General features: G+C 43.0%; 1 protein-coding gene across 3 annotated transcripts in view; it reads right to left on the bottom strand.

Annotated features, from left to right (window-relative positions):
• GALNT9 (polypeptide N-acetylgalactosaminyltransferase 9) overlaps positions 1–16,828 on the bottom strand; it is a 232,729-nt gene that overhangs the window by 201,062 nt on the left and 14,839 nt on the right. Inside the window, exon 2 of one of the 3 annotated variants that reach the window (XM_062631560.1) lies at positions 15,330–15,463. The exons of the other annotated variants lie outside the window; for them this stretch is intronic. Within the exon in view, the coding sequence (XP_062487544.1) occupies positions 15,330–15,364 (35 nt within the window). The 5' untranslated portion in view covers positions 15,365–15,463. The remainder of the gene's footprint in view (positions 1–15,329; positions 15,464–16,828) is intronic. 3 annotated transcript variants of the gene reach the window in all.

Below are 16,828 nucleotides of genomic sequence, written 5' to 3'. Positions count from 1 at the left end.
AAATTCCTCATTTCCATATGCCACCTTATGGAATTGGGACGAGAGCAGCAGCGGAGAACAGTATCTATATCTTGTCAGCACCGTTCATATCCTCATGTGTTTCTGTATGTGTGTGTTTGTACTCCAGCTGGGCCTGGTGCCATCACATATTAAATATTCACAGCTTCAGACACTACAGCCAAGATTTTCAAAAGGCTTTAGTAGCTTGAGCTGCCTCCAACACTGAAACATCCTAAGGAGAGCAGCTTGGCAGCGCTTACAGTAAAGGAGGCCTTTTGAAGGTTTCTCAGACTGGATGCTCAAACAGGCTGGTACCCCATAATCATCAATTTGTGACAAAACCTGGCAGTAGCATGAGGCACATTTTCATTTACACAAACTGCCGATGGAGTCGGTAGGCGGTTTGGGTTGGACATTTCAATAACATCCGATATGAAACACAGCGTAACTGTAAACCCGCCTCTCTTTTCTCCAGTACTTTAGTGTTTTAATGAACTGCACCACAATGCTTTACAGGAACACTGTGGGATACTGTGACCTGCCACTTGGGAAGCACAGCTCACTTGGCTGGTTGGGAGCGCTAGCCCCATGGTGCCCCGTGACGGCAGCTCTGTTGTGATGGGCTGCCTCAGTGCCAGTGGTACAGCAGTTTCCACTCGAACTCCTAGAGGATACAATCCATGTGAACTCACGTAGAGATACGATACAAGAAACTGGACATAAACCCTGTGCAGCATCAAATTCCTCTGCTGCCAAGTAACAGGACCTTTTCCACTGAACACAGAGCCACATTCTTTGGTCTGTCCCTGCAGAATTCACCATTCTCATCTTTGTTTCAGTTCACACAGATGCTTAAAGCCCACAACATAAGAACATAATGCAACGGCATGTCTTCTCTAATGCCAAGCAGTAACAGATAACATGATAACTGCAATTACACTCAGCATGTAATTTGTCACTTTAATAAAGTTTCCTTCTTAACTTGAAAAGTGCCTTGAAAACAAAGTGCAAACACCTTTAGTCATATTCTCTTTCCCTACTTCCATGAATTCAGCAGTGCAACCTCATCCTCTCATCCTTATTCAGGCTCACAACACTCTTGACCTCTTCCTTCCTCTAGAACTGGTCTGCCATGCGAGTCCAGCTGCACTGGTGATTGTACCACAGAGGGAACTGCACCAGTGGCTGCAGGGGAACCGCTCACTCTCTTTTGCTCTACAACTTCCAGCCACCTTAGCACACAAAAGAAAGGGACTTACTCACTGAGTAACAAACCACCACTGCTGTGAAAAAAGTAGTTTATTGGAGAAAGGTGCCTTTAACATAACAAACAGGGAATGCAGGATAGAAGAATGCTGTTAGGTGAGGAAATGAAAACGGCCTGCCCAAGAAGAGGTCGCACTTCAGCATGTTTTGTAAGGCCTTGCCTGAGCCCTCTGCGCTCCTGCATATCAGCACAAAGCAAAGCACTAGAAGGGTCTGTAGGAGGGAGGAGAAAAAAATCAGGGGCTCATGCACACACACAACTGTTCCAAAAACTGAGAAACAAAAAGGGAGAAAGCAGCAGCGCAATCGTCTGAGTGGACTCATTGCAGATCTCATATCCAGGCATTGCCTGAAAGCACAGCCTTGACTCTGCAACAAGACGTATCTTTCTCACTGCACTCCCATGCAAGAGGAGCATGAAATGCCCAGAGACCCAACTGACAGCAGCAGTAATTCAGCCTATGAAAAGAAATACTCCAGGAGAGTTTAAAACAATGATGAAATTAAAGAATCTGAGCCCAGCCAAGGAGCAAATGTGTTTTTACACACCTCCACATTGCTGTTTCTAAGAGCACATGCTGTGACACAAATACATGCCAAACAATTGTGCTCCGGTAACTGAGCGGCACCTGCAATATCACATGTTACAAAGGCGTCACCCCACAAAGGGCACAAAGCCCTCGCAGCAGCTCGGTATTAAAATGCTGAAATAAGAACTGTGTTTTCTTTTGCAAAGAGAAGGAAACAACACTCCTTGACCTTCATCTCACCGGCCTCTTCTGATTCTACCACAGTCCTAAGGCTGAAAAATACACTTCCCTTTCTCAAAAGGAGGAGGAAGAGCCACATCTAGCAAAGAGAAAGATCAAATGAACCAGCGTTTGCAGAGAAGTCATTATCAGCACGTGACTGAGGGGGACGTGATCCTGTCTGCGACATCACAGCTTCACCAGCGAGATGCCATTAGTTTCATCTCACAGCAGAACCTCAAAGCTGCCCTAAAGGCACAACACACCCACAAAGAAACATTTCTTAACAAGACCCAGGCATCTTTCTCTCTCTCCAGTTTATAAGGTTTCACCACTGTCAAGAAAGATTTCCAAATAGAACTTTAAATTTTCCGTTTTAAACTGAATGAACAGAATGAAAAAGTAGAACAGAATTATCCCCAGTTCCTCACCACCAGATGTCTGGCACTCACCCTCCTCCTGTCCAAAAGAATTCATAGCACGATGCTCTATGATGTGTCTCAGTCTACTAAACCCGCATTGTCCGACTGCAAAATATATATGGCTTTGCGCTTGTGCTGTGAGCCTCATAAACATCTGTGACCATATTTAGAAGATCAAAGAAAATGAGTGCCATTTTCAGCTACATTGTTTCCAGTTAATTAAATACATCTTTTTGGGAATATGATAAATGTAATTGTTTCCATTGGATCAGCCAACTCAGCACGCCAGCACTGCTTGATCTCATCTGTCATCAAACAAAAATAAAGAAAATGGAAAGGAAACAGCAGAATTCCAAGTGCCAAGCAGGGCTGTGAGAGGGCTCAGAGGAAGCAATATGATAAAGTGTGATGGCATCACCTGGGAGAGAACCGCAGGATTAACCACCTGCAGCCACTTTCAGGAGCAGCAAAGACAGCACCTCCACCTTATCACCACCAGCCAGAAAGCAGCCAGACCAAGGAAGCTCTTTGCATTACTTTGCTGCTACTCCTGGAGAATTAAGGTGAACCCTAATCAACAAGGCATGAAATTGAGATCTCTTACAAGGAATGCTGGAAAAGGTCAAATTTCTCTCAACTTTGCAGAAAGGCCTCACACCAGTTCTGGGCAAGATGGTGAATCACACAACAAAGTAAAGACACTCCACAGCTTGGGCCAGCTTCAATGTTGAAACTGGATCTGAAAACAGAACCCCCTAAACTGCCTGATGCTGAGCTTAGTGGGACCTACTAGTATTTTATCTAATCTAATCTAAAATATTCAGAGGTTTAAAATACAATCATGTCATACAATCATTCTCTCTCCCCTATGGATTCCAAGTGTCTTTCAAAGCTTTCTGGCATTATAAAGCAGAGCCAAAGAGCACAGCTTAACTTCTGTATCTCCCCTATACCTTTGTGTCAATAAATGGGGATTTTTTATTTGAAAGAGTAAAAGGTGTTAAGGTCACCCTAATGTATACAGCACCTCAAACCAAAGGCTTGTTCAGTTTGTCAGTATGAAAATCAATATGAACTAATTCACCTTCAAGAGTAAACATTATGTAGAAGGTATGGGCAGAAATCAAATTCAGCTGGACCAGAAATTCACCTTCAGATTTTAGGGCTACCCAATGGAACGTCCTGTCCAGTCAAAATACACAAGACAGAGATTTACAAGTAATTCATGCTCCTAACTCTATTTTCTAAAATCATCAATCTTAACTATTGAATACCTATAATATCCTTTGCATGCAGAGAACACAAAAGGACTTCATGAAAGCCATAAAGAAAACAATTTGTATTTTCTTTTAAGATTACCTGCCTCCCACCCTGGCTAATAATACTGCTAACAGCACACCGGCTGAGCACAAACAAGTAAGTATTACATTAGGAAGTGGTACATCCTGTTCCCCCAACGATGAAGGCATGTTTCCAAGTCAATATGAATCTATCTCCAAATCAAATTCATGACCCTTTTGTCATTGGATTTGTGGTGTTGTTGCTGTTATATTAAGAAATGTAGATCGTGTTTCACTTCCATCAAAGTAAGTACCAGTCAATTCTTTGTTTCTCCAAGCATGGACTGAATTACAGCACCTTGTTTCCTTTCACACACGCTGTTTCCTCTCCCCTTTTGATTGCTGTTACTCAGTTCAAAGAGCAGGCAGTGCAAGGAAAAGATGTGGAAACAAGATAGCGGAATCAAACAGTTTCAGTTCTGAAATGTAACAGATGCTCTGAAGATGTGGCATAAACCCTATGGTGCATGCCATGCTGCTAATCTAGATTTACTATGATGAGTAGAGGAAATCACAATTTAAGGTAAATAAAATAACTTGCTAAAATCTACATCACCTTGAGAGGATACAGATTTTTCCATTTTTCTGCAATTGCCTGTTGTGAATTAAATAAATATTAGTTTGACTGGAAAACACATTAAGAACTCAACCCCAAACAATGCTTGTGCTCTAGGAAACTGAACACATGAAAATTCAGATCAGCCATTCATGTGCCCGTGACACTGTGAAGAGCGCAGATCTCTCATCCGGAACAGAAAAGCCCAAGAAACTGAAAAACGATACGTGGGAAAAGAGGAAGATGCCAGGTTTAAAACAAATGCTTTTGTTCTTTTAAGACCACAGAAGAGAGTTAATTGCTTCATGATGTAGAAAGCACTGAAGTATGAAAACAGCCTGCAATTCAGATAACCATTCTGTGTCCACAAGTTAAGAGTTCATTACCAATGCTTTATCCATTTATTTTAACATCACTGCAATAATTCCTACTATCATTCATCCGCTGGCACCACATCTGGAATTTCAGCAGATGTCAGTTCCATTCTGAAGTGTTGGAAGCAGATAACTCAAACCAACTGTCCATGTGGATACAACGGCTTGATAAAACAAGGTAATGAAACACCCGCCTTTCCACAACTGGGAAAAGCACTGGGGTGTTCCCCATCTGTCCAGCTACATTTGTATTGTATCTCCTGGACACCTTTGGCATCAATCACAGTAAAATAAGCTGCTCATATCCACAGTAAGGTCAAAGCGCTGAGCAACGGCCCTTGCAGGCAGTTTGCACTCTGTCATTACCGTATTTTATATCACAGGATTAAGCACTTTAGAAATAATTCACAATATAGAATACCCTCATCCACCGAATAAATTCGTCGCAGTCCTTACTCACTGGATTGCTGTTGAGTAAATATCTTCAATTGCTCTGTCCATCAGAGACCTCCGTACATTCAAACTTCATCACCGGAGACAAATGATTTTAAATGTTCCTCCCCACAGTTCATTACCTGAAATCTACCCGGGGTGGATTCACCTTGGCTGTTTCAGAAGCATGGAAATACTAACCCAAAATTTCCTTTAAAATACAGTTTTCAAACCTGACATTTATTTATTTACCAGAAGGAACTGAAACTGCTTTCATATTTCCCTAAAATAAACCTACCATGGAGCACTTAGTTTAAATAATCACAGAATCACAGAACAACTGTGGCTGGAAGGGACCTTCAAAGGTTTGACCTGCTGGCTACATAGCTCAGCTACTAATAAACCTTCAGACCTCACCTCATCCCCAATACAAACTGAACTCTAACACCAAGTATTCCTATTGCAGAGGCTGTACTGGCCTGCAAAACCCCCATCGCCGGAAAACTCTGCTTAACTAATGGAAAACTTTCAATCAGGCTCTGAGAAAACATGAGCTCATTTGTATGTGAACCCATGTAACAGAGTGTTTCATTTCTTCAGGCCTGATTCACATTGATAAACTCTTAGTCCAAATAAGGGAAAAAGATATTTCATTAACACAAAATTAGCTGTTGAGCATCCTGCTCGTTCACTCTGTGCCTGATCTGAGCTTTCGCGTTCAATGTTATGGAAAACAGCAGCACCAAAATAGAGCACTGGAGGACCTCAGGGTAATTTTTGCTCTACTGTTAACAGAGGAGGGTACAGAGTCCAGAGGATACTGCACATCCACAACTGGGAGATGTGAACTCAGCCACACCACCTAAGAAGGGACCTTATGGCTGTTCAGGGGGCTTGTCCATTTCAGGAAGATTCGAGTGTTACCCCTGCATCTCCCCTGGCATGAGTTAACAGCCTTATTTTTGTTTGCTGCTGCTAGAGGTGTCACGCTTCACTTGTAACTGTCCATCTTAGGTGGAATTAACCTCCCCCAGCTCACACTGACAACAGTGTTGTGTGAACAGCTCATCTGGGAGATTGGAAAATATGGTGAAAACCTTTCAGCTGAATCCCAAGACAAATGATAGGTTTTTCCCCAAAAACTCCCCCAAAAAATCTTTATTAACTTCAAATTAATTTAGGTCACACAAACTGTGTTTGCTTAAAACTATTACTCTTTGTTTGAGGCTATTGTTTTTAACACTGCAAAAAAATCATTTAGTTAGAATACTTGGGGGGGACGGACATGACATAATGAAAGCTGAACTATGTTTTACCCATCACCCTAGAAACGCCAGGAGCATCGGTTCCCTCCAGAAGGTTTTGCCCAATGTTATTTTTATATCCTGATAAATCTAGAACTGTCCCTCAGAAAAATTAATTAAGCCTAAGCAATACAAACCAAAATCCTGTGTCATGTTCAAGGAACCTGCTGGGACCCATCTGAGCTACTGTAAGATAATTTAAGGAGTACTCATTAAATTAACATCTTCCCCCACAGAAAGTTCGGCAGTAAAAGATATGAGCAGAAGAGCTTTAAATGGCTTTTCCTGCTCTCAGGGCTCCCGCTGTCTCATTTGGTTCAGGCAGTTTGAATTCCGTGCCTCCGCACTCCCGGGAAGCTGGGGGTGGCTGCAGAATAGATTCACAAGACTTCACTTTTACTGTAAATTTCCAGCATTAACAGGAAAAGAAGACTTAGGGGCCTTAAGCACAGCTGCCCCTGGAATGAAAGGTACTTCTCCAAAGGAGGAGTGCAAGAGAGCTGCATCCGCTTGGAGACTCCCTCCAAGTGGGATCCCCCCACAGCCAACCTTGGGCCCTTCAGCCTGTACCTCAAGGCAGGATGCTGCCTAACCCACTCTGCATCTGCAAGTTTTCAGTTGTCTTTTCTAATCCTTGACTTTCCCAAAGAAAGGATGTTTGTGAGAAGCTGCGTACGTGGTGAGGAGCCTACCTGAGGGCTTGTAGGGGTCCTTGCTTGCAGATGGCTTACGCTTTAAATAGCGAGGCTAGAGACAGAGAGATGCAACAGCGACAGAGATTCAGTTTAATCTTACAGCGTGTTTCATATTCCTGCCCATTAATTAAGAAAAAGGGAAAAAAAGGTTTTCCTCTAGTAGGTGATTTGCTGCTGGAGTACTGTGGAGATCAATAGGAATGCATCAGTGCTGTACAGCATTACCGAGATGAACAGAAAGAAACCTCAGCTGGGTTTCGTGCTGACTCACGCCTTGGGTAAAACGTAGGTATTTTGCTTTGAACTCAGAATGGGTTTGTTTTTACAGCCTGCCATGCTGTTTGCTGACTGAATAATGCACTTGGTTCAAAAGGCACCTAAATACAATTGGCTCATGGAAACGGCAAACTACTTGGTGCATTTTTAATACTAGGGTACTACAAAGTAAGTTACCAACTGTTCAGGATTGCTCAACTAGCATTCAGGATCAGCCTAATAAGCAAGGAAAATACTGGTGTATTAGGAAAATCCATCACTACATTAAAGACACTGGTTTTCTCTTACAAAACCCCATCTCTAATACCTCATCTGGGCTAGAGCAGATTCAGTTAAAGCAGCATCAAAAGCAAAATTTATTCACATGCACACAATGCTTCCGAATAATATCAAACTGTGTGAATAAATTCTATGTGTCAAAGAGATGCCCCCTACACATTATGAGGAAGAACTGCCTATGGGTAGAAAAGCAAAGTCCCAAAATGTCCTATAGGTTCTCGGAGCTCAATTCCAGCACACAGCCTGGAGGTTGCTGCTGCAAGGGCTCGCAGCTCTGCTAAGGTCAAGGAAGATGGGGCTTCGTGCTATACAGGCAAATTAACAGTCTCTTATGGCACTTACAGCCTATACAGGGGAAAAACAACAGGCCATAAAGCTTGTTTAATGCCTCTCTGTACCCAGAAACAATTCAAGGGACTGCACTGTTGAGCTGGCAAGGAGTTCAGTTGCCCACTGCCTGGCCCTCCTCTCTGGGTCTAGTTGCCCAATTCCTGCATTCTAAGTGCAGCAGCTCCAAACCTGGGGACAGCTTTACAGGAGCGTGCTGCTGTCAGCCTGAGGTGGACCCTGAAGGTGAAAAAGGAAGCGTTTCAGAGAAACGGTCACTGGATGCCTATCAGCTCTTTACTGCCGACCCTCCCCAGGGCAGGATCTGTGGCCCTTCCTCCAACTCGTTTTCAGAGGCTGTGCTGAAACCAGTTGGGAAATAACGCCCAGGGCAGCCTTGCCAAAGAGAAACAGATCCTCTAAGCACAACTGGGATCCAGCAAACCAGCACAGGGAAAGCAACAGAACTCTGCAGCGAAACTGTGTAAACGCAGCTTATCAAAGCCTTGACAGCACTTGAGTCCTGCTGCAAGCAGCACTAAAAGAAGTGACTTTCTAAATGGTTCTCTTAAAGAACAGAGATGAAGACACTTCTATTCTATAATGAGCATTTTGGGGTGAAGGGTTTTTTCATCTGGAAATTAAAGAATATTATATCTCCAGTACAGGGTCCAGGAGATAAAAAGCTGTGGAGCTGTGCAGCAAGAGCACAAAAGAGGGCTATATACAAGAGGAAAGAGAAGTCTTTGCTCCCCACAGAATTTGTTAGTTTATTCTAATGTTGTGTTTGTCCCTGGGTCATTTTTCACATGGAGCCTCTTGGCAGAGCATGCCAAGAACAGGCAGAGATAGAATCATTTTGTGTGGACAAACTGCTTTAAAAAATGAAGAAGGAAGAGGGCATTGGAATTTAGAAATGGATTTGTTATGATGGAGATGACTACAGTAATGATTGCTACTGGTCAAAGATTTTCCTTCTGCTTGGAGTTTGTTGTTTTCTCCTTAGCTTTTCTATTTTATTGTGCTTTAAGTATTTAACATGTGCACACACATGCCCGCTCACTTTCTCCATCTGTTCTTCCCTAAATCCATAGCCCATCTTTCTCTCTGGATGCAGCTGAACTGCAATAATGAAACTTCCTTTTGTTCTTGAAGCCGACTGCTGGGAGTAACGGGGGAGCATCGAGGTCAGCGAAGAATCAACGCTGCATAAAGAGCCATGCACATGACTTCCCCCGGGGTAAACCAAGGTGATGCAGCAAAAGAAAGCCTGAACTGAGGTTCTGTGTGCTGCAGATCCCTGCAGAGAATTTCACCCAGCTGAAATCAGTGTTAAACAGCAACTGAAACAGTGCCAGATGTGGAGGCACTCTACATTTACCCTGGTGGCTTGCAGGTTGCTGTCTAGCCAAACCTCTTATGAGGCTGTTGAAGCAGTGACTGGAGCCTGGATTGCTTTGCAATAATGTTGGAGCATTTAGGCCTCTGCTACTGTTAGATCTGCTTTTATGAGTCGGCCATAAAGCTTGATGTGGTGGAGCAGAACTGCACCCTATGGCCAGGAGCCGTGCCCATCAGTCTGGAAGGGAAGAAATAGAAGCCATGCCCACAAACACAGCTTACAGTGAAAAGCAAGACGCACAGTCTCAATAAAGCTCACTGTGATACAGAGATACTCTTTTGTGACTGACCACTCGTTTTGCTCTGGAGAGCTGAGTTACTGTAGCCCTTGGGAAAACATATTTCACTGATTTCTACATGAGTGATTAGTTTTAATGAAGAGCAGGACATATTAAGTCCTATATTTAACATAGCAGAAAACACTAGAAGCCATCAACTAGCCTGGCGTAGCTTAAATGCTCCTTCAAAACTCAACAAGAAAAACAGATGCCCCTACCCTATATATATGTATGTATATATATGTTTATACACTGAGCTTCTATTATGGTATCCTGAAATCCCTGTCAAAACCTAGCTCTAAATCATGTTATCATTGCTTTCCCCTAACCATTCAGTCCCCATTGTCCAGGCCGATGTCAGAAACAGCTTGTAGCCCCAGAACAAAATCTGCCCAGACAGGTGGGTCAGCCCTGCCATCAGACAGTACCAGGCACTACATCCTTCACCAGTAAGAGTGCTTGGGGTTTTCTGGAACCTTCTGTACTTTACCCCAATTACAGCTCCTATCCAATAACTCTTCCCAATCCTACACCCAACCACTGGTTAACTCCAGAAACAAGATCTAGCTCAAATCAATGCCTATAAGCCCCGAACCCCACATTTAACCATATTCTCCCCAAGAACAACCAAATCCTACCCAGCCAACCCCAAACCTAAGCTGGCTGCCCATAGTCTTTCTATCATAGTCACACTGTTGTTGATTCCTTATCTCAGTATTTCTCTTCATGCCTCAGGAATTCATAGACACAGAGGACTTCATTGCCATTCCCAGCTGTGAAGGAACATGAGTTACTTCCAAAGGAGAGAAAGGCGTGGGTGGAACAGTAGGAAGCATCCTGTTCTCTAATGGTTATTTCCATTCAGCTGCTGAATCAGGGAACGCTTTCAGATTAGTGCTGCCACTGTTTGGAACAGCATCTTAAATGCTATTGATTTTTACGATGATTAGTTCATTTGTGGAATAATTTGCCATTTACAATGTTTTAGATGAACTCACCATCAGCTTCCTGGTGGCGTTTGGAAAGCCATGTTCTGGAGAAACAAGCTGTCAGGGAACGTGTGAATGCTGGGCCACCTTCCATTTTTCTGACCACTGTTGAGCTGCAGCTAAGGAACACTTAGCTATTAATCCATCTTTGTACCATTTTTCATACTGAGCTGTACAGTCAGATGGATTCTCGCCATTACCATCTGTGAGGTACTTAAAGCAATGTACACATCAACCTTCAGATGCTTACACATTTTAGGGACAAGATGAGCATGCACGCCATTGTCTTACAAGCGAGGCAGCTTGAAGCACAGATGATGGCTGCTGTCAGAGCAATCTGTAAGCACCATTCATTTTGCTTTGTAAAAGACCAGGTCATCCTGATACAGAAGATGAAGGTGTTTGTAGTTCTGAGCTATGGACAGATCCTTTGAACTCAAGCTGCAAAGCATGAAGTTAAGCACACTTAAAGTCTTTCTGCACAGCAAACTCACACCAGCAAGGGGCCAGGAAGCAAGCACTGCCGTAATTAAGAGCAACAGCTCTTGCCAAGCACTGACTCTAAAGTGTGGGACATAAACCTCCCAAATCTGATGTGCATTTCAACAGAAGTAAGTGTGTTGAGGAATCAGCTTAAGCAAGACAGAGTTTCAAGGCTACTGGCAGCCTTAACCACAGCACATCTCCACAAGGCTTGATGGAAACAGGGCTGCAACTCCAGCTCTGCCAGCTCAGTCATCCTCAGATGACTGCATTTCCTACTGTGTAAGAAACCTGACGGTCACCACCAGCATCTGCTTCTTGAGTGTCAGAAGGAGTCCAGCAAGAGGACATTGTTTGTGAGATTACTTACAATTTAACGTGGCTCAGGGCGAAGAGAGACCAGCTTTCCTGGTTTTAATTAGCCTCTCTATGCCCAAGCCAATACACCTCCTGATGGCAGCACACATCAGTGCATCGGATTATTTTAACCCAGATGGACACGTGAAAGGAAAGAGTCTGACAAGAACCGTGCCTTCAGGGGATTTACCCACGAGGCAGCTGCTCGCTGGGCTCTGGTTTAGGTGATAGTTTGAACAGGAGAAACCTGTTCAGAACAAAACACTTCCAAGTGACCTATAATGAAAACATGATCGCTTCTCCGGCAAACGCATGGTCAGAGCATGCAAGATAGCTCATGCCACAGATGCTGCTCTCCTGCTAGGTAGGGCTAGAGCTCCTGGGGTTGCTGCCTTTATACATACTGCCTAGGGGCTGTATACAAGCACGGTCAGATGAACATTTCTGGCACCAATTGGCTGGAAATGTGCTAAGACACAACTCTTCTGCATTGACCAAAAATCCATATAATACCATGAAATATTTTCCAGTAGGAAGGGATTACAAGAACCAGAGCAAGGTTTTATTTACACACACACACACATACACAAAAGCACACTTTGTGCGTGTGGACATGCGCACACACCACTGTAGAGCAGTCTCTCTCACAGCCCAAATGGAAAGATTAGTTCAGGCTTTCTTTAATATGGCACTGACTCCTGACGTTTCCTTTGTAAGTGTTATCACATGCTCAGGATTTGCTGCTAGCAGAAGCTGCCAAAACCCTTATTCTCCAACTCTCTGCATTATTCCCTTTTGCAGTTGCTGCCAATCCCTCTTCCGCACAAGACACAAACACCTCACCCTACACCCACAGCCAGACCTCAATCAGCCTAAAAAAAAAAAGGGTCTTCCAGGCAGGGTGGCAGATCAAATAGAGAAACAGAATAAGTTCAACAAAGAATGTATCCTGATAGAGAATTCTGTGCCAGCAGCCACCCCTTACTTAAAACAGGAAACATCTTGCTTGTATCAGCTTGGAAAGAGACAACCGACCTGATGTCTGGATTGTGCACTGTGTGGAACTTTTAGGATGCTTAGCTTTCTAAAAGTACCTGTTTCAGAGCAGACTTGATTTATGGCTTCACTGACACTGCATTACAGCATTACAACAGTGGGTGACAATGACAAGGCAGCATCAGAGCTCCATCGCTCTAGGCAGGGTGAATTACACACATGAGTGAGTGCTAAGGAAGGGATGGCCCATGTGCATGATGGTGAGAGAGCACCCAAGAAGCAGGATGGGACTTTGCACGCTGAAAATAAGAACCAACACTGCTAGTGGCATCCTGTTCTCTTATTCAAGAGCATGTTCAAATGCATCTTACTGATGCAAAACCTAATGTCGATGGTGTAATGCCCTGTACTAAATTTCTGAGATTTAACAGTATTTTTTGGCAGCAAAGCAGTGACACTATGGTCACATCTCAGAGACCCAAGGGCAGCTGTGAGGGAAAAACAACGTAACAGCAGATTAAACTGCACAGCTATCAGATATATGGAGGTACACTCAGACTCTGGAAAATTATTTTACTTACAGCCAGTGTAATCCAAATCAATTAGTCCCACTAACATCCTTATACTACCTCAGATACTCCACATTCAGATCCTTGCCCAAGTTCTTCACAAAACTGGTAGCAGCAAGATTATTCGCTACACTATATTCACCTATAAGTGATAATTCCAGTTACAAATACCAAACTGCATCCTGCCTCAACTGAATTCAATGTGCACCAGCAAGAATATGAATCTGAAAGCAGTTTGGCTCAGGTCATCATGATTTGGAGTCCTCAGAAAAGAAACTGCGTAATAGAACTACTGCTATTTTATCCTGTGAAGTCTGTGATAGCTTAGAAGCGTCTCCCTGCAGTACACCTCAGCAACATTTTCACTAACATTTCTTCTCCTAGTAAGTGTAGTTGGCCAACAATATCTGTAAATTGATCTGTGCTTATCTTCTTCTGGCTACTGCAACAATCAGGTCCTTCTGAAACAGTGTCATCTGCAGCCTGCAAGATGAAACGAAACCTAAACTTGTAGGCTTAATCACATTACTTTGAATGGAGCATCGACTGCCGCTAATTTTATCATGAGTTTTGAGAGGTCTGCTTGCTGGCTGGCTGTCACTTTGATACATGGGAGCCAGTGGATATTTGAAGGGGGACTGATACCTGTATTTGGAAAACCACCACCAGTCAGTGTACAAAGAGAAACAGCCCACCCTCTTTACCAGCGATCAGGGGTGTGATTAGGTTTGGTGAGTCACCGAACACCTACTCTAAAGCAGGTGGACAGTACAGAATACGCAGCTATTTCAAATCTCATTTCTAACGGTGGCTGCAGCTCAGGTGAGTTTGGCTTCTGCATGAGCAGCAGTTGCCACTTCAGATTTCAACAATATCCTATTTCCCTCAGGACAGTCCTGTCACGACGGTGACCACCCAAACGCAGAGGTATGGACATTGGATGAAGATGGTACCAAGTTATCAGTCTGGATTTCAGCATCACATGGACACTAAGACTACCTGCTTCCCTCTGCCTACCTGACCAACCCAGCAGCACTCGGCAGCAGCTGGAGCCACATGTAAGGTGAGTTTGTACACAAGGGCACAGTGAGATGCATGTTTCTGGCCTGGGCTGTCTTCTGTTACAGCTGCCCTCTGGTGAAGGAAATACTGGCAGGAGAGATCTAAGCCCATCGCTTTGACAGGCAGGCAGCGAGGCGAGGCAAGGTGAGTGACAAGCGATACAGCCTTTGCTCTTCCTACTTCTAGATCCTATTTCTGTGAAACCACCTGAGGTCTGAGCATCCTTGGGCCTAAAGGTTTACAAAATCTGCTTTCATATCTGGTATTTTAGCTTTTGCTTCATGAAAACTTTATTTTAATGGTGGAGATGGAACAGACAAGACTGAACAACGCTTATCTTGCATTTAATGAAAATTAGTACATTAATATTAAAGGCAAGTTACATGGAGTTTGCTTAATCAGACTTGCTTTATTATGGACTCACTGTGTAAAGAATTTTCTCTATTCGGTTTGCTACCTAAGGATAGCCTAAATAGATTTTAAAGGACTGATCAGCAAATATCTTTGCCTAAGACAAAGATATCTTTGAAACTAAATCTGGGGGAGGTGGTGGTGGTGGGAAGAAAGCCTACAGGGGTTTAAAACAAAATCCAGTCTCATAAAGATTTGTCATTCCAGATTACACAAACAGTCCACTGCCCACTTGTTCTACATTTCAGAGTCACTTATCCCATTCAGATCCTTCTTCAGCTAGAGATCAGCACCAAAGCATCCACAAGTATAGATTATAACACCATTATCTGTATTTGGAACATGAGGCAGATTGCACTACCTCTAGATGCAAAAACCTGTTTATAAAATATATGATCTTTGTTCTTCCTTGGATCCTTTTCTAATGTACTGTGCTTGATAACACTACCTGATATTACAGTGTATTTCCCAATGCCAATTACAGGGCTGTGGTTTCCTTCTGAAGTATGCTTCTCATTGTTCATTAAAGCATGTTCTTATCTTTACAATTTCAAAGAATTAATCTTTCTCCACCCCCCACCCCCCTTTTGCTCTGTCTTTCCCTCTGCTCCAATGTGCAGCTGAATTTCTAATGAGATCTTAGTTTTTGGAAGCAGAATGGCAAGAGCATAACCCTCCTTGGGCAAGGGATGCTAGCCCAGAGAAGGCAGTCCACCTCATGAGGTGCTTAAACATTTGAGCTATCTGACGTGCACCTTTTTACCTGATGTCCATTACTAAGGCTGCTTGTATCTTCATGCTCAGACATAATTCCCTATGTACACCGCACCTAGCAAAGATTGCTCAGGTACATCTGCTGCCAAGAACAGATCTGTGCTGCCCCCATTTCCAAATTTACTACCATGAAAAAAACCACCAATATGAAAATTAGGTGAGATTCTTCACCAGGAAAACTCATCTGTCTCACAATTCAAGTGAATGAGCAGCTTATCCCAGCATACAATTACTTGCATTTCATCCTCAGTAATAACTGGGCTTTTGCTCTGGTTCCTTTTTCTGCTTTAAAGAACGAAGCACTGCCAAAAGCCTACTATTTTATCTGCATAAACAGTTTGCATCCTTATAAACAATTAGGTTGATTCATCAGAATCCTGAATCCTCTAAACAAAACTTTAAAGTGAGGCAATGGACTATGATTTTAACCATTTCAGAGACAAGCAAAGAGATTCAGAGAAGCCTAATTCAGGCAGAGGTGAGTACAAATTTACAAGTCAAGATGTACCCTAGACCCAGGAGAGAGATCTAAAAACATTTCAATACCCACCATAGCTGTGCTGGTAAATATTCCTTATGCAGAACTCATTACTAATTGGTTTGTGAAAGCAGCTTTCTGGACAGAAGCAACCCTGATTTAAATGGCAACCTATAGATTATCCGTCAGTACCTGTTATTCCAGAAGTGCTCATGGGTGAGGATGAGCATTATCCCTCCTGTCCCTGGAGGGACACAGCTATATATGGCACTGAAGGACAGGACTGGAAGACCCAGAAGACCACCCAGGACTCATTCTGCGAGAACCCAGAAATCTGGCTCTCAACAGTGTTCTCCATTGTCTCTCTACTTTTTCTTACCTTCAGCCTCTATCATACTCTTCATACTCAAAATTCACACTGAGATATTGCAACAGGTAAAAAGCTTCAACCAGTTTCAGGACAGAAAGGCCTATTAATGTAATCTGCTACATAACACGGGCCGGGTGACATGACCCTTGCATTCTACTACAGATAAAAATTTCCTCTCTCTCCCCATCTGAAAGAAAATAGATTTTCTTCAGTTGTATTACTGGAAAGAAAAAAACCCTGCTATTTTCTCAGTTCCTGGTCTTTATATGAGAGAGAAGTAAAATGGTACCCAAGAACGGATTCTGTCTATCGGAGGCATATAGACAACATCCGCCTTTTCTTTTTTTATTGCCTGACCTCTGCAGTATCACAGCTTCCCCAATTTTGTGAATTATTGCTATTTTTTATATTATTACAACTGCAGGAAGTTTCTATATAGACTAAAATGGATCACAGCTATCAAAAAGCATTTGTTACAACATTTTATTATACAACATGAACAAAAGCACTGCAATCATAAGAATCATTTCAGGAACTGTATGCATTTAAGGACACCAAATCCTAGTACGAGGACTGCATCATAAATTTAATCCAAGTCTCTTATTTGTAAGATACTATATTCAATTCCTTTTTTTGCTTA

The sequence above is a fragment of the Pezoporus occidentalis genome, unplaced genomic scaffold, assembly GCF_034315485.1.
Source record: "Pezoporus occidentalis ecotype Australia unplaced genomic scaffold, CSIRO_AGI_Poc_V1 ctg37, whole genome shotgun sequence".
NCBI classification, from domain to species: Eukaryota; Metazoa; Chordata; class Aves; order Psittaciformes; family Psittacidae; genus Pezoporus; species Pezoporus occidentalis.
Note: the sequence above shows the minus strand (reverse complement) of the source record. Positions and strands in the feature narration are given on the sequence as shown.